General features: G+C 48.3%; 2 protein-coding genes across 3 annotated transcripts in view; one reads left to right on the top strand and one right to left on the bottom strand.

The window, feature by feature from the left end:
* Positions 1 to 1,203, top strand: part of SPC24 (SPC24 component of NDC80 kinetochore complex) — an 18,141-nt gene extending 16,938 nt beyond the window's left edge. For both annotated transcript variants that reach the window (XM_035141088.3, XM_088658691.1), the window contains exons 5-6: positions 812 to 888; positions 973 to 1,203. In XM_035141088.3, coding sequence (XP_034996979.1) covers positions 812 to 888; positions 973 to 1,079 — 184 coding nt within the window. In that variant the 3' untranslated portion in view covers positions 1,080 to 1,203. The remainder of the gene's footprint in view (positions 1 to 811; positions 889 to 972) is intronic.
* On the bottom strand, positions 1,184 to 24,418 carry KEAP1 (kelch like ECH associated protein 1). The gene is made up of 6 exons (XM_035141087.3): positions 24,251 to 24,418; positions 10,985 to 11,639; positions 6,810 to 7,495; positions 4,115 to 4,320; positions 2,895 to 3,071; positions 1,184 to 2,150 (listed from the first exon to the last, which is right to left on the bottom strand). The coding sequence occupies exons 2-6, from the start codon at positions 11,627 to 11,629 to the stop codon at positions 1,987 to 1,989; spliced, it is 1,878 nt and encodes a 625-aa protein (XP_034996978.1). The 5' UTR covers positions 11,630 to 11,639; positions 24,251 to 24,418; the 3' UTR covers positions 1,184 to 1,986.

Raw genomic sequence — 24,418 nt, 5'->3', positions numbered from 1 at the left:
TTTATGTTTCTTAAAAGCTGCCCAAGCCAGTGACAAGGACCTCTGCTTCTTTTTCCAGTGAGTTAGAGGCAGAATTCTGCCAGCTGCAGTTTCAATAACATTTTTAAGTACAAGAAGATTCCTGCTTGTATCATGAGATGGAGTGATTGTGAATGGTCTGTACAGAAGTGTTGGCCTAGCATCGTATCCCAGGTCCAGGTATAGACAGTGGCTCAATTCAGACATTTTGATCTCCGGTCTAATGCAACTATGGTTTATTGGACTGGGAATGAGGCATAAGCCTGCGTGTATTCTCTTTGTCCCTTCGTGGCTTCTTCGTTGTCCTGTGACACTGAACTGGTTTAAGAGTTCTATGTAAACCAGAACCCGGTTTTGTTACCTCAGAACCCTGAGGATTTTGGGTAATAAGCTCGGATAAAACTATTCACTTTTTAATGTCCAGTGGGTGCAATTGGGATATTTCCCCCCCACCCTAAGGGACGTGCTTATTTACTTCACCAAACCTTTATTAGGCATTATAGCCCACATTGTATCTTGGCCTCTGCCCCCTCCACTACTGGAAACTGAGTAATTAGTGACTTACCTTACAGTGTTCTAAGGATGACAACCAGCTTAGGCTTATGAAGTGCTTTGAACACTTGAAAGCGCTACTATTAGTAGTACAGTATTGTACATAAGTAGCATTGAGATCACACAGGTAGGATTTTTATATTCAAGGGGCTGTAGTATATATAATGGATCTCAGCTACAAGTGCCAGAGTGGGCAATGATCTGATCTGGGAAGCTTTATATGTTCAATTTTTTCTTACAGGTATATTGTGCATCTTTATTACCAGATGTGCTGTATTGACTGGGACTTCTCCTGTGAGCCAACAATAGTCAAAGGAAGTATCCTTCCACTGCAGGCAAATAGGGGTTCCTTGCGGGGAGGGGGAGACATAATGGTTTTTCCTTAACCCTTTTTGCCTTCAGTTCATTACGGGCCAGACATTGCTCAGCCTATCAATCTTGACAGCAGCCAACACTCCCGCAGCTTCATCTGCGACTATCTGTGGAACCTTGTGAGCACCGCCTGGTGAAGGAGATGACCCTTGACATGAATGTACAGTGTATTATAGGCAACCGGTGTTTCTTTCCCTGTTGTAACTTTTGTCAGAGCTGTAAATAGAGAGCAAGAATAAACTTTTGTACTAATCGCAAAAAGTTGCTTTATTTGTGTGAGAAGTGTAATTTAAAAACCAGTTCATTTCAAGCCAGTAAGTTTGATGGTAAAAACAAAAACAAAACCAATCAATACAGGAAGCACCCTGGACAAGCACGTCTCATGGGGTGGTAATAATTCAAAAGTAGCCAGGGCCCACCTGAAGTCTCTTTAGGTCCTGTTCTATGTTCACTTACCTTGCAGATCTATCAGCCACACAAGAGCAAACAGTCTGCCCGGCTTTCCTCCTTTTGAAGCGGTCTGTCAAAAATTACCAGTTTGAATAGGCAGAGAGAGAACTTTAGAAAAATCCCGACTTGAATTTGATGTCAAACTGTCTGTTCAATAAACATTTCAAATGGGCAGGAATGCTCTATTTACAAGATATTCCCAACTGTTCCATGCAAAGGAGACCCCCCACCCCCAATAATTAGACTATTCCTTGCCAGAGATCTGGAAAGAAGGGCACTGTGTGAGCATCAAGCTCTCTTCTGCAATTCTCATAGGCAGGTTCCTTTTTAAGACGATTCCCAATACTAGAATGAGGCAGGGTCAATTGTAAATCACCAGATACACTACTCTGATAAAAGCACAGAGCAGGGACAGTTCTTCGCAGTCACTGCCCCTCATAGGTAGTTCAAATTCAGTTTTGAAGTTTTGCTCATCCTTGGCACTTTTCCTTGGTCCTGGCAGAACAGAACTTAGCACTAGGCATGTCTTAATACTGAATCTTCTCCCATTTGTTTTCTTTCCTCCATTTGAAAGGGAACTCTGCACTCTCTCTCTTAGCAATGGCAGTTCTCATCGCCCTGTTTGCGGCATGGCTCCATGGTGACAGCCACCCCCACCCCACTCCGGCCTGATGTCATGTGGGTCACCTCGGTCCAAGTATCAGTGGTGGGATCATAACATTCAACACTATCCAGGAAGGTGTGACCATCATAGCCACCTGCATGGGGAGAAAGCCAGCAATTAACACACACGAGAATCAAGCGACCATGTCCAACTAATTGCTCCCACCATGCCTGTGCCTAGGTAAAAAGTTAAACGACCCCTGGACAGTTAAGTCAAAGGCGACTATGGGGTTGTGGTGCCCATCTTGCTTTCAGGCCTAGTGAGCTGGCGTTTGTCCACAGACAGCTTTCCGAGTCATGTGGACAGCATGACTAAACCGCTTCTGGCGCAATGGGACACTGTGATGGAAGCCAGAGTGCACGAAAACGCCGTTTACCTTCCCACCACAGCGGTACCTGTTTATCTACTTGCACTGGTGTGCTTTCGAATTGCTGGGTTGGCAGGAGCTGGGACAGAGCAACAGGAGCTCACCCCGTTGTGGGGATTTGAACTGCTAACCTTCCGATCGGCAAGCCCAAGAGGCTCAGTGGTTTATACCACAGCGCCAGTAGACTTGTGTTAGCGCAATAGCTGTGACACCCCCATATTGGCTTGGGAGAACCCTGGGAACAGCATAGGGGAGATGGTTTCATCACACAAGCTGATGGAGCAATCTGCTTAGCCCTACACTGAATTCCCCCCAGTGTGTATCCACCATACACATGATCATATTCTCTTCTAAAAGTATAAATATGCTAAGGGGGGTGGGGGCAAAAAAGCTATGCCAACCATGCCCTCCGCAGCTATTTGTCCTTCTGCCACCTCCCTCCCAGCAGAGAGCTACCCTGGCCAAGCTTACCCAAGACATAGATCTTGCCCTGGTGCACAGTGACCCCTAGCGCACTCCGGCGATGGCTCATGGGTGCTGCAAAAGACCAGGTGCCTGCCTCCACATCGTAACGCTCCACGCTGTTGAGTTGTAGTGTGCCATCAAAGCCCCCCATGGCATAAATGCAGTTATTGAGCGCACAAACCCCTGTGGGAGGAAGCAGCCATGTTAAGACAGACTAGCCTGGCCCCGACTCATCCCACCGTATTCGGAGGCCCCACAGATATTTACGCAGGGTCTCATTTCAAGCAGTACGTGTGAAGTCTTTTGGGCCTACCTAACGAAGCATAAGACACTGTTTCCCAGAGTACCCCCCACCCATTTTTGCATGGCAATCAGCAATAAGGTGACCAAGACCTCGCTGACCTATTGCCAGTAGGAGACGGCTGCATTACTATTGCACAGGGCTCTGCACCAGGAGGGCTGGCCCATGAGCAAGGATGGGAGCTGGAGTCCAGCATCATCTGGCAGGCCACAGGTTTCTCCACCCGAGCTTTAGCTCATCACTGGGAACTCCTGCCAGGACCATATATCCTAAAGGACCTACACTGGCTCCCAGTACATTTCCGAGCACACAATTCAAAGTGTTGGTGCTGACCTTGAAAGCCCTAAATGGCCTCAGCCCTGTATACTGGATGGAGCGTCTCCACCCCCATCGCTCAGCCCAGAAACAGGTCCAGCGAGGGCCTTGTGGCGGTCCCCTCGCTGCGAGAAGCGAGGCTATAGGGAACTGGGCACAGGGCCTTCTCGGTAATGGCGCCCTCCCTGTGGAACTCCCTCCCATCAGATGTCAAGGAGATAAAGAACTGGACACTTTTTCAAAGACATCTGAAGGCAGCCCTGCAGAGGGAAGTTTTTTATGTTTGATTTTGTTTTAATATTTTGTTGGGAGCTGCCCAGAGCGGCTGGGACAATTCAGTTAGATGGGTGGCCTATATTATTATTATTATTATTATTATTACTACTACTACTATCTTCCATTGTCAATCTAGGATGCCCATTCAGAACAAGAGCAGTTGGGAAATTCAGAGAGTAAAACCAAGTCTGATCCCTCGACCCAGGCAGCACATATGGCCAGATGAGAGCGAAGGGGGCGCACCTCTAATCTCGGCGCAACCAGCAGAGAAAAGACAGCCTTGGTGAAGGTTCTGGGAAACAGGAACCCAATTCCTTTCCATCCCCACACTTACCTGCTCCACTTCGGATGGTTTTCATTGGGGCAATCATCTCCCACGTGTCCCGCTCAGGGTAGTAGCACTCCACTGAACTGTGGCGGCAATTGCCATCGAAGCCCCCCACCGCGTACAGGAGACGGTTCAGCACAGCCACCCCGACACCAATGCGACGGGTGAGCATGGGCGCCACTAACTGCCACTCATCCCGCTCTGGCTCGTACCTGGAGGAAGAGAGGGGAGGAGACGCCTTAGAGCATAACCAAGGGGCTCAGGCTAGCACAGAGATAAGCAATTGCAGGGAGGAGGGCACCAAATCTTGGCTCCTGCACCTAGAGGAGCTTGCAGGAGGGAGGGGCAGCTGCAAAAGACAGGACATGCTTGCAGTCCATGTTGGGGCACAAGGTCCTGGGCCCACCATTGCTCCAGCCCAGGCATCCCCAAACTGCAGCCCTCCAGATATCTTGGCCTACAACTCCCATGATCCCTAGCTAACAGGACCAGTGGTTGGGGAAGATGGGAATTGTAGACCAAAACATCTGGAGGGCTGAAGTTTGGAGATGCCTGCTCCAGCCCTTCCACAAAGCGACCACTCCATAAAACTAGCTGCTCGCCAGGAAAGACTGCATTTCACACCTGTTCAGCTTCAAATAAGCAGCTGCCACCACCATCTTGTTCCTAGGACCTTCTCCAAAAGGTCACAGTCACAACAGCAGGTGAGCAGAGCCCCTGTGTAGCCAAAAGGTCTCCCCAAAACTCAAGGGAAGATTGTTAACAGTGACCACAGAACTAGATATCTGACTTCCATTTGAAGAGATGATCAAAACCCTCCTGGTTTCAAAGTAGCAAGGAAATAACTGAAAGGCAAATGTCTGTTCCTGGACAATTCGCCAGAGACCTCTCTGCTGGCACCAGCTCTGCCCCCACCTCCTTTTTCAGGGGTGTCTAAACAGTCTGAACCTGCATTCCACACACTGCCACCCCTCCCTCTGAAAAGTTGCAAAGTCCTACTTTAAAAGTCATGGGTGCCACTCTGTATATCTGGCACCCATGCTTAAAACTTGGGTTTTAGAGTGCATCCTCTCTGTTTTTTCCTTTTTTGAAAAAGCAAGGATCATGGGCCATGGTGAGAAATGGTGCAGAAAGAGCGACAGAAAACAACTGATTTTTTGCTCCCGACTCAGAGGGGAACCACCTGTAGCCCTGCTTACTGTCCTCTGACCTCCATTCTGTCTGAAATAGGACAATCAAAACGGCTGCTATTTCCTCACTCTTGGGTATCTTATGTCGGTTCCCCGACACCTCAGATTGAGGGAAGCAGGTTTGCAGGTACTTTCTTCCAGGTCAGGGCAGAGTGCCGGGGCTTCCTTTGCGGTTCTTTCAGTTATCAGCAATTCTGAAGCCAAGCCACTTCCTCTCCCCCCCCCCCTCAAAATAACCTTCCTCTTGAATTTTCTTCACTTGCAGGCACCTGGGAGAAAAAGAGCACCCAGGCAACCCTGTTGCCTTTGCAATGAGGTCATCAACTTGCCATCAGCTTTGAGTTGTGCATGCTTTGAGTTGGCACAGACAGCAGCCTCATGAAAACCCACGGGCCCTTGCCACCCACCCACCCAGTACCTGTGCAGGGCAGAGTCCCACAGGGTCATGCCAGAAGGGCAGATGCCCCAGACTAGGGATGGGGGACCTTCGTACGTCCAGACATTGATGGACTACAATCCCCCTCATCCGTGACCATTGGCCACTACTGGATGGGAGTTGGAAGTCCAGCAATGTATGAAGGGCCACAGAGTTGGCCATCCCTCCCTAGACTCAGCCCCCTTTCCTGCCTGGGTCATATTCATGGGCATAGCCAGGATTTTCAAATCAATAACCTTTATTAGGCATGACAAGTTCAGAAGCTTCAGAACAAAATTATGAATAAAACATTCACATTATAAACTTCATGAAATAAAATACATATTAATTGAATTAATATTTTAGAACAATATATCAATTTTCAATTAGCATCCCCTGGTCTCTCCACAGTGGCCGAATCTCTCTGCATAAACCGAGCACAAAAACTCAGCCACCACTAAAGTAACTCCATCATTATTATCAGCCAGGATTTTTGTTAGGGGGAGGCAGGAATTGGTTGGGGGGCAGAACCAGCGTGATTGGTCAGTTAAGCATTTCTATTGTTTTACTTGATCTGGGGGGGGGGGCACCTGCCCTCTGCTGGCTATGCCCATGGCTATATTTCCTTAAAGGATAGGGAGCCACATGGCAGTGGTGGGTGGGGCCAAAACCAGGTGTAAGCAGGGCCTGCGCGAAAGGTGGGTCCTTTCTTTTCGACATCACCTTCCCTTTCCCCCCCCCTCTCCCCACCAGGCTGCCCAAGGAGGGGCAGATCACTCTTGCCAGAGGTCTGAACTGACTGCCTTCCCATTCCTGCAATCTTCTCTCCCTTTCAGCTCCTCCCCAGTCCTCCCCAGTGTATCTTTCCCTTTCCAAAAGCGCCGGGGGGGGGGGGAGAGAAGGTGCCCAATTTAAAGAGCACCAAAGGTAAAGTCGCAGCTGCAAAGGAAGAAGCAGGAACACACACACACACACACACACACACACACACACACACACACACACACCCCAACCGTGATTGTTCCCCTGCAGCCTTGGATTTGCTGCTCTGGAGCAAAGTACTCTTGCAGGGTCCTGTTTCGCACCCAGCTCTTACCTCTCCACGCTGTTGTGATGGTTGCTCCCGAAAGAGCCGCCCACTGCGTAGATCATGCCGTCAATCACCCCCACACCAATCCGGTTACGTGCCACGCTCATAGGAGTGCAAGGAGACCACTGGTTCGTCATGGGGTTATAGCAGTCAATGGCGCTCGAGTCCATGTTGCCGTCGTGGGAGTTGTTCCTCCCGCCCACCGCGTAGAAGAGTCCGCTCACCACGCAGCTGGCCAGGCCGCTGCGGGGCACCTCCAGGTCAGCCAGCCGAATCCAGGAGCCGTCGCAAGGGTTGTAGGCCTCCAGGTAACTGAGGGACCGGTGGTAGTAGCCCCCCGCTGTGTAGATGAGCTGCCCCACCTTGGGCGCACGGCAAGGCACATCCTTGGTGGGCTTGTGGAGGGTGAGGTCCTGAAAGATCTTGGCCAGGTAGTCCTTGCAGCGCGAGTCCGACTTGAGGATCTCGCACTTCTGCAGCTGCATCTGGAGGAAGTGAGGGGTGAGCGAGTGGCAGCGCACGGCCTTGAGCAGTGCCTGGACGTAGAGCCGCCTGCTCTCGCAGTCGTACTTCACCCAGTTGATGCAGGCGTGGAAGACTTCCGACTCGCAACGCACATTCAGCTCGTCCCTGCTGATCAGCGTCACCAGCTGGCAATGTGAGAGGTTGAAGAATTCATCCTGCTTGGAAACCTGCAGTGGGGGGGGGAGAGTATTGGAGAATAATATATATAATAAGAATAATATTGGAGAAAACTGGGTATTGAAACTTGCTTAACCTAAATCATATATCCCAGTTTCCAGCGGCCCTTTAAAGTACGCTTCACGCAGAGTATACGCAGTCAGAAGTTGACCTGGCTAAGAAAACACCACCAAGAGTGTAGGGAATTATCTCCCTTATATGAAACCCCTTACTAGCTGCACACTTGTAAAAGTATGCAGATGAAAATACAAACGGTTGGGTTTCTTTAACTGAAAAGCAAACTGACTCTAAAGAGACTTTAAACTAAAGATAAATGCTTTCTCTCTTAGCAATGTTATCTACCCACTTTCCAAAACTCCCACAAAACTACCCAAGAATTAACAGCAAACTAGCATTATAACTAAGCAACTCTCATACTAAGATTCAACTAAGGAATCTCTTAAACTGAGAACAACTGAGAGAGTGATCTACTAAGAGATGAATCAAACTGAAACATCTAACTAAGAGATGCAGAAGGCTTTCTGGCAGAGCCTTATATACAAGAAGCAGAGCCCACGCCTGTGAGCAATTAACAGAAACACCAGCACCTGTTTCTCTTAAACAGACAGTATTTACATTAGACCGGCTCTAAAGTAACTTGACTATTCAAAAAAATCCAACAGAGAGAGACCCAGGACATGACAGCACAATTCTGCAGGAGAAGCTACAGCCCTTCAACATACAATGCTTTCCTTGACCGCTCTGCAAGGGGGGGCAAAGTGTCTTCTGGTGCTACAGTGAGACCACAAGGAGTGGTGCAGGAGAAGACCAAGTTTAGAGCACCCTTCTCTCTCTCCTCTCCACCCCCTGGCCAAATAAGAGAGTTCTGAGATGGAGTGGTGGGGCATGAGATTTCTGAGAGCTCTCAGATGAGTGAGGGGCTGCATGAGAGATTATGTTACAAAGCTGCTGGCGGTGGTTTTATGGAACTAGCCTTTATTCCAAGGCCTTTAGATACTGGAGTTGCTAAAAGGACTGCAAGTGCATTCCTAGGAGGTGAAGGAGCAGATCCTACCATTACTGATCCTACCACTTTGCTGTGCCATCCGCCTGAGATAACTCATGGAAGGCAATGGTGAAGCTGTTGCCGTCTTTGCTATATCACTGCTTGAGCCGAGTCACCACAATGGCAATGGGCTCATCAGCATGTTTGCCAGCATAACTTATGGGGCAGGGGGGCTGCTCCCAAGCACATCAGATCAATGCCGAGGAGTAAATTAGATTCAGCCTGCAAGGAGTAATACTCCCCCAACTTTTTAAATTTGGTGCGAATTCACCTTCCAAAACCAGGGACCAGGGGGACCATAAGCAGAATCTGAAAAATGTACAGAGACTTTTGGCATATTTTCTTGGATTGTTTACATCTGAGAAACCAGCCCATCTCTGACATGGCACTTCTTTTACTGTACAGTATTTGGTATTTAATCAAGTACTTCTTTCACCTTTCAGGTGTGAGGGAAATTTATAATATTTGATCCCAGACATAAGAAACCAAGGACCCACATTTCCTGGGTGGCAGCTTAAGTCAGCAACAAAGATTTTAACTCCCCAGTCCTTGCATATGTTAGAAGGGTTAAAAGTTGGGCTGTTGGAAGGTGGTTTCTATCAACTCAGGCCTCATGGTGGAAATGCATATGCTGGAAATAGTAGCATAAATGCTTACACCTATTTAACAACACACTTTTGGGCTATCATAAGCACAGAGGTGCTCCATCTTCATCACATCTACACTAGTCCTTATATTCTTTAAATGTTCTTAAATATTTAACATTTATTTCTTACTCAAAGAGAACCTACCAAATTCTTACCCTCATGAGCTCTCCCCAGGCATTTGCCGGAACTTGTTAAGACTTATGCAGAGGGGCAGGAGCTCCTCTCAAACCTATGTGTGTTGAGTGCAAAGGGGACCTCTGAGCACATTCTGCTGAATATGTGCAGAAGTCTTGGCAAAATAGGGAATCCTGATAAGGCAGACTTCCACATCCTGCAGAGGCTTTGAAATGCATCCACTGGAAGGCACATACATGGAAGCAGCCACGAGACCTTTGTGCCCAACATGCAAAGGCCAGGAGGAGCCAGCGTGTTGGGGGACCCCCATTGAGGGTAGAGCTTGACTCCTTCTAGGGAAAGAAGCACTGGGCTGCTTTGCACCCAGAAGGTCCCTGGAATCTATGGGGAGAGACAGGAGAAGATTCTGTCTGAAACCCTGGAGAACTGTGGCCAGTCCAGGCAGACAATGCTGAGCAAAATAAATGAATGGTTGGAATCAGTACAAGGCAACTGCCAATGTTCCTTTCTCCTCTGTAAACTTTTAAACCATTGCCGCTTTAGGCAAATCCCTGTAGAGCGTCAGTGTTCACAGAACTTCCCATAGGAGCCGACATCTTCTTGCAAAAAGAAGACAAATTTTAGAACCGGTGGAGGAGGATCTACATATCTGGTTAAGACTAAAGCACTTGCATGAGGCAATGGCACCAGGTTCAGAAGCAATGGTGTTAGAAAGTCATTTAAGAAATGGCTTGCCTGCACGCCCCAAGTTTTGGGGAGGGATAAGCTTGTTCCTGCCGTCACTTAAGTGTTCTCAACCTACATAACTATTTCTCCTTACTTCCCTTTCCTGTTGAGCCAGGCTTTGGCTTCTCAGTTACGATACCCTGTTGTCACAAACAAGAACATGTTGCAGCCCCACATTTCCACACCAAGTTTGGAAAACGGGCAGAATGCAGGGGTGGCGACAGAATTCAGCTTCTCACGAGTTTAAGGAGTCTGAGAAGGAGACTCCCTTGTGGTTGCAGAGGCAGAATATGACAGCTTGGAAGCACTGCTTGGAGAATTTCAAGGAGGTGGGGAGTGTTCCTCCATGAAGAGGAGTACCAGAATACATGACAAAAGGCAGCCCAATTCATACTCCTCCTGGAACAGCAGCAGTTCTCCCAGTACGTTTCCGAGCACAATTCAAAGTGTTGGCGCTGACCTTTAAAGCCCTAAATGGCCTTGGTCCAGTATACCTGAAGGAGCGTCTCCGCCTCCATCATTCTGCCCGGACACTGAGGTCCAGCACCGAGGGCCTTCTGGCGGTTCCCTCGTTGCGAGAAGCCAAGTTGCAGGGAACTAGGCAGAGGGCCTTCTTGGTGGTGGCACCTGCCCTGTGGAACGCCCTCCCAACAGATGTCAAAAAGGAAAACAACTACCAGACTTTTAGAAGACATCTGAAGGCAGCCCTGTTCAGGGAGGCTTTTAATGTTTAATAGATTACTGTGTTTTATTTTTCTGTTGGAAGCCGCCCAGAGTGGCTGGGGAGACCCGGGCAGATGGGCGGGGTATAAATAATAAATTATTATTAATTATTATTCTCTCGTGCAACCAAACATTCCCCCACACCTAGAGCATTCCACCCTGATGCTGAAAAGGCCTGCCCCTGCCTCTGCCCGGGCACTCACCTCCCCAAAATTCATGTAGATGTACTCCCGTGCCCGCTGGTGCAGCTCGGTACAGCCAATCTGCTCGGCGAAGTTGGCGATGCCAATGGCGTTGCTGGGGTCCAGCTGCTGGGCCAGGAAGGTGCAGCAGGCCTTGACCACGCTGTCAATCTGGTACATGACGGCCCCATTCATGACGTGCAGGACGCACTTCTCGCCCACCGAGATGGAGGCCGTGTAGGCAAACTCGATGAGCCTCTCCATCACTTTGGGGTGGACGCCCTCGATGGGCACAATCTCCATGCCCTGCTCCCGTAGTCCCATGGTGAACATGGCCTTGAAGACGGGGCTGGAGGAGGCCAGCACTACCTTGTGGGCCTGGAAGTCGGCCGGGGGCATGTTCTTGTACTTGACCCGCAAGGTGACGTCGCAGAGCTGCTGGCTCAAGCGCAGCTGGTTCATGATGCTGAAGGCTTGCTTGGTGTGGTCCTCCAGCGTGTAGCTGAAGGTGTGGTTGCCATTGTGCGAGGGAGTCACCTCCGCCTTGCACTCTGGGGAGTACATCACAGTTGCGGCCGCACACTCATCGCACGAGGGAACAGAGGAAGAAGCAGTGGTGGCGCAAGCGGCCAGGCAGCTGTCTACAGGGCCCCTGAAAGCAGCCATGTCTCTGCACCTGCACAAAGGACAGAGAAGCCAAGACGTCTGGTGAGGTGAGGTGTCAAGCCACGGGGAACATCTCCCCCTTCAAGTTTCCACCCACTTCTTCCTCAGCCCTTTTGGTTTCGGCAAAGGACAGTCCCAAGTACGAGGAAGCCTTTTAGTTTAGGGGGGGAAATAGGTGAGTCAAAGAGAGAGGGTGGGATGATAGAGGAATTATGCACAGGGTGGCAAAAGTAGATAAAGAGTTTTTCCTCCACCTCATAGAATATAAATAATAAATTATTATTATTATTAAGCAACTATTTTCCTTTTAGAAGACAACTGAAGGCGGCCCTGTTTAGGGAAGTTTTTAATGTTTGATGCTGTATTGTTTTTAATATTCGGTTGGAAGCCGCCCAGAGTGGCTGGGGAAACCCAGCCAGATGGGCGGGGTATAAATAATAAATTATTATTATTATACAGTACTAAAAAACCCCAAGAACACCCAATGCAGCTGAATGAAAGGAAAGGAAGCAACACACACCACAACAGAATGTCTAGGTGCCTTTTTTTGGAGAGGATTTATTATTATTATTATTATTATTATTATTATTATTATTCATTTCATCTTTATATTTCAAAGAAAAAAATCTCAAAGCGGTTTGCAACACATTAAATAATTAATGTTTTAATGTGTTGCAAACCACTTGAGATTTCTTATTTGAAATATAAAGATGAAATGAAATGAATAATATTATTAATAAATCCACTCCAAAAATGCCACCTAGACATTCTGTTGTGGTGACCATAACCTACCGTGTTTCTCCAAAAATAAGACACTGTCTTATATTTATTTTTCCTCAAAAAAACACACAGTGGCTTATTTTCAGGGGATGTCTTATTTTTTTTTTAAGTATGGTACAGTTTAACCTACAAGGTTAAACTGCCTATCACTATGGCTTATTTTCGGGGTATGGCTTATTTTCGGGGTATGGCTTATTTTAGGAGAAACACGGTAGGTTAAAGGTGCCATTTGGCAATTAGCTTATATATCTGAGTTTCTAACACTGGATTTGAGCGATCGAAAAGCAGCTTTGTAGCAGTAGCATCCCAGGGATTTATTGAAAGAAATCATAGATTTATGATCATGTGTGTGGTTGAAGAGGATGACTTGAATTTCGTCGTTCAATATGTCAGACTTTTTCCACCTGGATTATAGAATGTATGATTTGCGATATAAAGTCCACAGGAAGCTTAAGTCTCCATTTCTCTATACATGACTTGGAAAATCACGTTTCAACCTGAGATGGTTTCAGGCAAGCACAACCATTTGGGTTGAGCAGGCACAAACCATTGGTCTAAACATTTGGTGATAAGAGGCATTTTGCATTTCTCCTTTTGTGAACATCCTTTGAAGGAGATCCTGGAGGTGGTAAAACCTGGAATCCCTATTGCTCTTCTTTCCTGTTTACATGTATGCATGGAAAATGATTTGTAGTGTTGATAAGGGAGATGTTGGGAGGCGGTTAGGGTTTCAGGATAAAGGTAAAGGGGCTCCTGACCATCAGGTCCAGTCGGGTCCGACTCTGGGGTTGCGGCGCTCATCTCGCTCTATAGGCCGAGGGAGCCGGCGTTTGTCCGCAGACAGCTTCCAGGTCATGTGGCCAGCATGACAAAGCTGCTTCTGGCGAACCAGAGCAGCGCACGGAAACGCCGTTTACCTTCCCGCTATAGCGGTTCCTATTTATCTACTTGCACTTTGATGTGCTTTTGAACTGCTAGGTTGGCAGGAGCTGGGACCGAGCAATGGGAGCTCACCCCGTTGCAGGGATTTGAACTGCCGACCTTCTGATCAGCAAGCCCTAGACTCTGTGGTTTAACTCACAGCGCCACCTGGGTCCCTAGGATTTCAGGATAGTCTTTGTTAATTATTCACTGTACTAGGATTTTATTGGAGCGTTTGAATTTTGGGTTGCCACCTTGATTATAATAAAAATAGCCTGCAGGGAGAGGGAGATTCATTCTCATTTCTTTCTCTCTCAGGGCTTCTTGCTGGTCAAAAGCTCGTCTTTGTCTTTCTTTACTTTCCCTATTCTTCCCTACACTCATGAGTAAACCCCACACAGCTTCAAAACAAAGATCTCTACACTCAGAGCTACATATCCAAAGTCCTCCTTTGACAGAGGAGGACGTCCTATGCAGCTCTCAGGTTAGCAAGACATATGGACCCCTTCTCTTCTCCAGGAGGAGACCCATGCCAGAGGCTAACTGAAGCTCCTCATGCCCTCAGTACGAGGGCGCCATTCCAAGTGTTTTCTCTCTGTTCCGTCCATTCAGTGTTTAATCTCTTACAAATACTAATGTTATTATTACATGGATGAGAATGAGCTCACACTAAGAATGCACTCTAGAGAGGACACAAACATAAAGGTCCCTGAACAGCCAACCTCAAATTGTGAGTAACCCAGCAGTATAGATATAGCTTCGACACCAAGGCAAACTGTGTGCTGCGTCCCCCCCACCCCAAATCTTGTCATCGTCATCATCACTTCTTGCTACAGATATAGCTCCCCCCCCGTTTCAAAGCGCTTTGTGCATAGCAAACTTACAACAGCCTTGCGACTTGGGACCCTCGTACCTACGGGACCGCCTCTCCTGGTATGCCCCGCGGAGGACCTTAAGGTCCACAAACAACAATCTTCTGGAGATCCCGAGCCATAAGGTGGCTAGATTGGCCTCAACTAGGGCCAGGGTCTTTTCAGTATTGGCCCCAACTTGGTGGAACGCTCTTTCACAGGAGACCAGGGCCCTGCGGGATTTGTCACCTTTCCGCAGGGCCTGCAAGACAGAGCTGTTCCGCCTGGCCTTTGGGTTGGACTTAGTCTGACCCCTGCGTTTTTCCTTCCTCATGGCTTGGATTTGACTACTCAAAATGAGGCTGCATTTCAAATTTTAATACTGTATTTTAATTAATTGCTTTTTATGTTTTATTGTAATTTTATTGGTGTGAGCCGCCCTGAGCCCGGTTCTGACTGGGGAGGGCGGGGTATAAATAAAAAATTTATTATTAATTTATTATTATTATTATTATTATTATTATTATTATTATTATTATTAGGTGTGCCTTTCTTATTAGCTAAAGACTGCAGAGGGCCAGAGGAAGGGGCACAGAAGCTAAGGCCGGGTTTGGGGGGGGGTTGGCTGCAGTGCTCACCTTCAGGTACCCTCATGAATCTGCCATGGGTCCCTGTGCACCAGCAGGACCTGGGAGCCCCATGCAGGCGGCCGGGTGTGCAACAGACAACCAGTTCTATTATATGCAGTGCCCCCTGACCTTACACAGCTCTGGGGTGCTGCCAGGAGTTAAGAAATTATGATGCACCCATCCACCTCTGCCCTGCTCCAAACTGATTCATTCATTTCCCCTGTGGGAAATAAACAGGGCAGGCAACTTGCAGCCCTGCTGCTCCCACTAGATGACGTCACCAGCAGGGCAAGCTCAGTGGCAGACAGGTGCTGCTGGATCTGCCCCCAAATGGCTCGCCCAAGGTAAAGGAGTGAGATAATAGGAAGCCAGCTTTCTGTGCCGTATCTCGCTTTGGAAGAAACAAGCCCCCCCTTCCGCTGCCCAGGCCCGGTTATTTGTGGGGGGTTTTCTGCCCCGCGCGTTCTGCAACCTCTGTAGGAAGGAGCCCATTGCCCGTGTGATTAGGAGCAGAATAAAAGGGGAGGATTAAGGGGCTCTCTGGGCTTGGCTGAAACACCTCAAAAGGGATGGATTTCCTACAAGAGAAAAGCAGCTCACTGGGGGAGGAAATTGTGCAAACGGTGCGTAACCCCCCTCCCTGCTTCCTTAGCAGAGACAAGGCTGCGTGCAAAACAGGCAGGCGTCAAGTGGGGAGAGCAGGCCAGTCTCCACCTGTGGCTGGCAACCAGTTCTTCATATCTGTGGGGGAAGCAGTGTTTTCTACCTCTGCGAGTTCCCTCGAGCAAAACCAGGGGTTTGTCGACACTTCCATTAGGCATGCGTCCTCTTTCGCCCCACCGCTTCCCCTAGGAAAACCCACTGTTTACCAATGAATGGAACAAACGTCAATTGGGTTTTCTGCGGGCTGATGGTTGTTCTGATTCAGCAGTAAAACCATGGGTTTTCTGGGGAAAGCGGTGGGACCAAAAAAACCTGTCTTGGACCTGTGTCTTAGAAATCACGGGAAAGTGTGGATGAACCCCAGAGAACAAGCAAAAGCTTCCCTTTAACCTGCGGGCCCCCATGCCCTTGATATAAAAGGTGAAGGTAAAGGGACCCCTGACCATTAGGTCCAGTCGTGACCGACTCTGGGGTTGCGCGCTCATCTCGCATTATTGGCCGAGGGAGCCAGCGTATAGCTTCCAGGTCATGTGGCCAGCATGACAAAGCCGCTTCTGGCAAACCAGAGCAGCACATGGAAACGGCGTTTACCTTCCCGCTGTAGCGGTTCCTATTTATCTACTTGCATTTTGACGTGCTTTCGAACTGCTAGGTTGGCAGGAGCTGGGACCGAGCAACGGGAGCTCACCCCGTCACAGGGATTCGAAACGCTGACCTTCTGATCGGCAAGCCCTAGGCTCAGTGGTTTAGCCCACAGCGCCACCTGGGTCCCCCTGCCCCTCAGCTGACTGTTTACTAGTCTCTGCCCTGTCTCACCTCCCGGGAGGGGAGAGCCAAGAGTTGCTGTTCTCACCAAGAAATGAATGTGGGTGGGAAAAGAGGCAGTTCAGAAGGAAGGGGTCAATGTGTGTACTAAACAGAGGGGGGGGGTCCTTGGGATGAGCCAGAGGCCTGTTGAATACCTCCAGTGCCAGCCCCTGACCAGAGCCCCCCCTTTTCTGGGGGGGGGGGATGTCACACTAGAAAAGCAACTTGGGAAAACGGAGACAGATCTCCGATGCAGATGCTCAAGGATTTAAAATTTAAATATTTGTCCACAGGTCTCCTATTGACGACTCTGACAAATCTGGGCAAGGAGAGAGAGAGAAGCGCCAAAGAAACTGATGGGAAAGGAGAATACGGAACTGCGTGCGCATGGCATGGTGCGCCTATGCAGTTTTGCCACATCAAAAGCTGCGTTCCCGTTCCTGTCTGCCCTCCTAGCGACACAGCCATCAGGGTCCCCTACAGACGGTTGCGACCTCTCACTCAGCAAGCGTGGCTAGCTGCCTTGCCGTCACACATTCCTGGCTCTCTTCAGTTTCCTGCCCCAGTTTCTCCGGACACTATTCACCGGCAGGAAATCATTCCCTGAACTTCTCTCAGCCACCCACACCTCACTCCAGGTCAGGGTGGTTCAACATGCGGCCCTCAATGCATTTTTTGACGGCCCTCAGCAACATCTGACCCCACCCCCCACCCCTGCTCTCACACTGCCTTCCCAAAGCCTGGCACCCTGCTTAACTGGCAGGATGAGGGCGGGCGTCAAATGTTGGCCTCGTTTCTCTCCCCTGCCCCTCTGCAACAAGGCAGTGTTCCATGTCGAAGTACTCTTGTGGCCCACGTGGTACGAAAAGTTGGGCCGCCCTTCTCCAGGTTATCAAGAGGCCCCTCTTAAGCTGGGAAGGCAAAGACCATGAGACCAACATCGGACCGGCTGAGAGGATCAGAAGCACTCTCTGTCCCAACTTAAGCAAACAAAGGCTTGGCCACTTGGGGCATTTTGCAAAGATTCAATCTCTGTGTTGCCCTTCTTGAAAGGAAGGGGCCTACGAAGGGCCCTATGGAGTCACAACCTTATCTTCTGCTTCATTGCTCCATCCAGTACAGAGTCACTTGAAGCAAGGGATACAGAATGCCTCAGAAGGAGGCATGAAAAACAGAAACAAGTCAGAAGGGTGGGGTAGGGATGTGCAAAAGGATCTTACTAAGTGCCAGAAAATCCAGCAGAAAGTACCGGGATGTTGGAGAATAACAAGGCGATAAGTCCAGGACTGGCAGACACCACCGAAATCCTACACTGTACTTGGGCACTGTGCGAGGAGTTCCTCCGCAAGTGGGGCAGGAGAACTCCTGGCTCCTAAGGCCGATGAAGCAACCGGACTAAGCTCTTGCTACATCCGATGCAAAACGAGAGCTGTGAAAAAATTCAAAGGCTGCTGAGAAATCTAAAGTTCACGTGACTCCAAAATGCAAATGTTAAAATCTCCAAAAATAAACACTTGGTTTTGAGAGGAACATTTTGGATTAACATTTGGGTAGGGTTGCCATAGCTGGAAGAAGGAAAACGAAGACGGCCTGAGCTGCTGCCAGCCTGAGCCAGGGAAAGGGGTGCGCAGGGCCGCCGCCGTGCCTGCAAGCCTCTTTCCCCAGCTTGGACTGGCAGCGGCCGTGGCATGCAGAGGAGCCTGATTCCGAGCTGCATGAACAACCCCCCCCCCAAACTTGGAAATCTGGACATTTCCTTTAAAATGTAAAAATCCACCCGGATAAGCATGTTGCCCCCCCCCAAAAAACAAGGACATGTCTGTATGGCAACCCTACATTTTGGTCATAAAGATTCACTTTCAAGTGAAGCAGCTGCTACTCCTGCAATTTGCCACATCACATTTTGGGTGATATTTGCCAATTAAAAGCATGTAAAAGTCTTTTCGAGTTACAAATACAGACCAAAAGTTGGGATGGGAAACCAAAGGCTTGGTGGTGGTGGTGGTGGGGTATTGTTTTTGTTTATTACTATGTTAGGCATTTTTGTGTTCTTCTATTGTAAACTGTCCTGTGGTCCTCAGATTAAGTGAAGTAAAGAAATTTAAAATTGATTATACACACACAGTGTTACCTCAGGTTAAGAACGTAATTCATTCCAGAGGTCCATTCTTAACCTGAAACTTTTCTTAACCTGAGGTCCCACTTTAGCTAATGGGGCTTCCCGCTGCCGCCGCACGATTTCCATTCTCATCCTAGGTAAAGTTCTTACTCCGAGGTACTACTTCCAGGTTAGCGGAGTCTGTAACCCAGGCTTCCTCAACCTCGGCCCTCCAGATGTTTTGAGACTACAATTCCCATCATCCCTGACCACTGGTCCTGCTAGCTAGGGATCATGGGAGTCGTAGGCCAGAAACTTCTGGAGGGCCGAGGTTGAGAATGCCTGCTGTAACCTGAAGTGTCTGTAACCCAAGGTACCACTGTATATATGTGTGTGTGTGTGTGTGTGTGGCAATCATTTGCCCAAGGTCTACAAAATATCTTTTCTGCCACTCACACTTTCTTCATCAGACCTTTTCCTTTTCCTCTTCGAGAATCAGTGCCAATGACAAACATTTGCCTATGTGGAGACAATAGTCCATCAATGCCTTACAATCGCTGCCCCACCCAAATGGCATCAGCCCTTGGATTCACAGAGGCCAAGAAATCCACTGGGTCTCCTAACACTCAAGATCATACACAGGACAAGAAAGTTGCTTATTGAGAAAGAAGTCCACACTTGACAAAGGTTCATGCAGGTTGCACAATGAACATGCAGCAAAACACAGCAGCAGCGGACAGAATTGCTATGGGGGCCCCTGACAAGTCCACACTGGCATGCCCTCTTAAGTCCTTCAGTAAGGCTAGATAACCTTTGCATTTTATTATTAATTAACTAATTAATTAATTACCCTTTACCCTAAGGCCCCAGGGCAGGTTACAACATTAAAACATTGAAAACAGTTTAGGTCCTAAAAATATACCTATCAAATGTCAAAAGCCAGAATAAAGAGATGCGACTTGAATGGGGTTACTGGGCTGTTCTTGCTTTTATTTTTGTTATGTATTTTGTGAGATTTTATACAGTGGTACCTCTGATTAAGAACTTAATTTGTTCCGGAGGTCCGTTCTTAACCTGAAGCACCACTTTAGCTAATGGGGCCTCCCGCTGCCACCACACAATTTCTGTTCTCATCCTGAGGTCAAGTTCTTAACCTGAGCTACTACTTCCGGGTTAGCAGAGTCTGTAACCCAAAGTGTTTGTAAGCCGAGGTAAAGGTAAAGGTAAAGGGGCCCCTGACCATTAGGTCCAGTCCTGACCGACTCTAGGGTTGCGCGCTCATCTTGCGTTATTGGCCGAGGGAGCCGGCGTACAGCTTCCAGGTCATGTGGCCAGCATGACAAAGCTGCTTCCGGCAAACCAGAGCAGCACACGGAAACGCCATTTACCTTCCCGCTGTAGCGGTACCTATTTATCTACTTGCACTTTGACGTGCTTTCAAACTGCTAGGTTGGGAGGAGATGGGACCAAGCAACGGGAGCTCACCCCGTTGCAGGGATTCGAACCGCCGACCTTCTGATCGGCAAGCCCTAGGCTCTGTGGTTTAACCCACAGTGCCACCTGCATCCCAAGCTGAGGTACCTCTGTATAAATGATGATGATTATAATAATGATGATGATGATGATGATAATGATAATAGAAGGTCCTCTCCTGGGCCAGTAGCAGCTGCAAACTTCTGAGGGCAGAAAAACTACCAAGAGGGACCCCTCTGCTGATATACATAAATAACATGAAACAATAGAAACAACAAATAATAGGTATTGGTCAAAATCCTTTGCTGACCTTAAACATCCTTTGCTGTGTTGGGCTTTAAACACCAACACAAGCACCTTGGATTGAGCCCAGAAGCAAATTGTCAACCTATGCAACTATTTTAAAACAGGAGTTATATGCGATCTAAATGGAACTCCCACCAATAATCAGACTGCTGCATTTTGGACCGACCGAAGTTTCCAAGTCATCTGAATCCAGTCTGGAGTAGATTCAAGTACGTACTGTAATCCGCTTTCTCCAAGCATCAGGGTGGATAAAAATCAATGATTTTTTTTTAAAAAATCAAAAAATCGGATTTTTTGATTTAAATCGGATTTTTTGATTTAAATCGATTTTTTTGATTTAAATCGATTTTTTAAAATAAAATGCTTTTTGAGGAAAATATTTTACCATCCAAAGGTTATTCCATCATGAAATAAAGATTAGTTTTTTAATTATGTAGAATAAGGTTGTATATGTTTAATTTTGGGGTAAATTAATTCCATTAATCCATTCACAATGTCATGCTCTTCCAGAGGTTTTTGTAAGATTATTGGGCAGTTTCTCTGCCTACAAGATATTATCACAGATGCTTGGTTTACTTTTGCAGTTCTCAAAACTGAATTTGACTCAACAGAGATCACATGCCTCTTCTTCACAGCAAAAATGTTATAACATGAACAGAGTTGAGAAAAAGACCTTAATCCTATTGTTCTACAAACCTATGAATACAGAAACAACCCCTTCAGTGCTAAGTTTCAAGAAGTTCAGTGAATAGAATAGAAACAATATTTTTCTGATTGTTTGGAGTGGACAGTATTTAAGTTTTTCATGTGTAGGCTGGGCTGACAGTCTAAGTTTCTTAAAATATATATATATTGTTTTTGTTTAGCCAAATTAGTTAACAAACATGGATGTTTGTTTAAGCAAATAACATATGCTGTAATGTTATTGTTTCAGTTGAATAAATCTATTTAAATTGTTATTATTAAGGTAATGATTATTTTTCTCCTTCCTAAGTACAACAGTAAAGTTGTCCAAATATGAATGATTAACTTATTAAACTGGGGATAAAAAACTAATATGAAAAGTTGTTATTCTAAAAATCTTCATCTACTTGCATATTAAAGTTATACCAGCAAGAATTAGTCTTTATGTAGAAAACTATGATTTAAATCAAGCCTTACTGACTAGTGATTTAAATCGTGATTTAAATCGTGATTTAAATCAGTTTGATTTAAATCAAATCCACCCTGCCAAGCATGCCTGAAGCTGAACTGCCACCACATTCTCAACCACCTCACTCAAAAAGGGTGGTAGTTGTTTTAACCCTTCTGGGTCCAGGGGGGTCTGTTTAAGGAAGGGGCACACCAACGCCTCATTTGAGGCAGATGGCACTTCCCTTCTCTCTAGTGAAGCATCAACCACTCCCAGCCAACGCCCTGTGGCTAGTTTTAAGAAGCCAAGATGACCAAGGGTCAAGGCTGCTATAATCTCTAAAACTGATCCAGTATAGATGAACACAGTGCTCTAGACACCTCCATGGGACTTGGCATCCTAGTCTGTCCGAAACTAAGCAATATTGTCCTCAAAGTGTCTTGTAAGTTGATACTGCAAACCTCGGATACTGCAAACTGCTACACCCTCTTGGCCAGGTGACAGAAGCCCATTTACAACTCGGAAAAGCTCTGCCAGACAACTACCTGTGGGCATACCTCTTGCATCTTTTCAGCCCATCAAATGTGCTTGGAGGGCTCTAAGAAACTGCAGACTATCAAGGACTCCCAGCATCAGAGGTACAGACATCACACTGGGCAAGGAAGAGCAGCAGCTACATAGAAGTAAGGACTCAAATGTTCTCCCAGCCTTACTCTCATTCTGATGGGTTTTGATTCTAGAAAAAATAATGTCAGAGGGGTACTAACTTTTGTAGGCTTCTTCACGACGGCATGTTTTTTGTGCAACGCTACAAATCAGTAGATGAGCCCTGCTGGTCTCTAAGGTAGTTTTAAGACTGTTCCAATGGCAAGCATTACTCCACTGACCAAGAGGCACTTCGTAGAAGCATAGTTCCCCCCCCTTCTTTTTATCCAGAGATTACACTGGTTCATTGCAAACAAACTGAATGACCAGGTGCACAGCCTGGGAGTCATTTTGGACTCACAGCTGTCCATAGAGATGCAGGTCAATTCTGTGTCCAGGGCAGCTGTTTATCAGCTCCATCTGGTACACAGGCTGAGACCCTACCTGCCCATGGACTGTCTCGCCAGAATGGTGCATGCTCTAGTTATCTCCTGCTTCGACTACTGCAATGCGCTCCACGTGGCGCTACCTTTGAAGGCAATCTGGAAACTGCAACTAATCCAGAATGTGGCAGCTAGACTGGTGACTGGGAGTGGCCGCCAATACCATATAACACCGGTCCTGAAAGACCTGCATTGGCTCCCAGAACGTTTCCGAGCACAATTCAAAGTGTTGGTGCTGACCTTTAAAGTCCTAAATGGCCTCGGCTCAGTATACCTGAAGAAGCGTCTCAACCCCTGTCGTTCAGGCCAGCGCTGAGGGCCTTCTGGTGGTTCCCTCACTGCGAGAAGTGAGGTTACAGGGAACCAGGCAGAGGGCCTTCTCAGTGGTGGCACCCGTCCTGTGGAACGCCCTCCCATCAGATGTCAAGGAAATAAACAACTATCTGACTTTTAGAAGACATCTGAAGGCAGCCCTGTTTAGGGAAGCTTTTAATGTTTGATGTTTTATTGTATTTTTAATATTTTTTGGAAGCCGCCCAGAGTGGCTGGGGAAACCCAGTAAGACGGGCGGGGTATAAATTAATAATAATAATGATGATGATGATGATGTGTGTGGAAACAGCCTATACGTGATTTAAGTAACTATATTTAACTGTAAGTCAAGCAAAAGGCAGGTACTTAGTTTACAAAAAATTCTTATAAAATCCATTGACCGCTTTTTCCTTTCAAGCCTCAGTGGGCAGCAAGTGTTTTTTTGGGGGGGGGGCACTGCATGTAGGTGCAGGAGAGTAAGAGGGGGGGTTGTGTGCTTGCTTAATTGTGGTTGGCAAAGGCCTACCACCATCCTCCTGCTACGGAACTGCAGCCCAGCGTAAAGAGCACCGAGGACTATGTACACATCCAGCAGTTTCTTCTACATGCCACAAGCCTACTCGAAAGGAAAGACTTAGGCTCGCGCGCCCAGATTTCCCCAATTAATTTCTGAGACACACAAGGGGAGCCTATACCCTTCCTCCCTCCCTGCCGGCCATGCTGTCTGGGGAGATGGAGTCAGTGCGACAACAGATGGAGCTGACTCCCTACTACAACCTGAGACACGTATGCCCTGGATGCACCTCCAGGATCCTGCACCCCAAGCAAGCTCCCTTGATGACATCACCAGGGATCCCGGGCCACGCCCATCACATGGGACACCCTTCAAAATACTGCCATTCCAGATGGCCCGCTTGAAATCGCTTCCGCAGCGAGTTGCGCCCGACCCCGACAAGCACCGCCAAGCCCGCCCTAACTTTCTCACTTCCCCGCCCCGCCCCACGGGCCCTCCTCTTACAATCCCACGGCCCAAAGAGGCGCCTCCCCTAAGCCCGCCACCCTCTTCAGCTCGCCTACCTGCCCCATAACAAAGGCGCACAACTCTGGCTAGGATGCACCTTCCCACTAGGTGCAAAGAGCTGAAACAAAACGACCTCCCGCACCGAACCAATTCGACAAAGGCCCCAGCGCTTGAGAGCCCCCACCCCATACATGCCCCCTCCCCGGCTCTCCGCTCACTTTCAGCTGCATCAGGACGCCTCTTGTTGGTGGAAGTTAAGGGTAGGGGCCTTCCAGAGCGGAGCAGAAGGCCTCCCCAGCCAGGCTCCTCACAGCTGTGGCCTCCCCAGCATGGCTCCCCCCGCCAGGCCACAGCTATGGGGGAAACCCACATCTCGGGCCTGAGCCCAGCACCACCGGCAGCAGCAGCAGCAGCCGCCTGGCGGGCCCACACAGGTTGGGGACCAGAAAGAAGAGTAGGAAGCAACAGGATGGGCCCTTTGCGCCGCCCCCTGTGCATGTGCAGAAAGCGGCGCGGGGAGCACCGGCGACCACCACTCACCCGCCCGCGGCTGCCCTCCTCGCCGCCGCCGCCTCCCTCGCCGTCCTCCGCCGCCCGCCCGGGCGCTCCGCTCGCCCTCCATAGCGCACGCCGCTGCCGCCACCGCCGGAGAGAAAGCAGGAGCGCGGAGCGGAGGGAGGAGGAGAGGGCGGAGCGCGGGGCTGTAAG

The sequence above is a fragment of the Zootoca vivipara genome, chromosome 15, assembly GCF_965207765.1.
Source record: "Zootoca vivipara chromosome 15, rZooViv2.hap1.1, whole genome shotgun sequence".
In the NCBI taxonomy this organism is placed as follows: Eukaryota; Metazoa; Chordata; class Lepidosauria; order Squamata; family Lacertidae; genus Zootoca; species Zootoca vivipara.
This window is presented reverse-complemented; position numbering and strand designations above follow the sequence as displayed.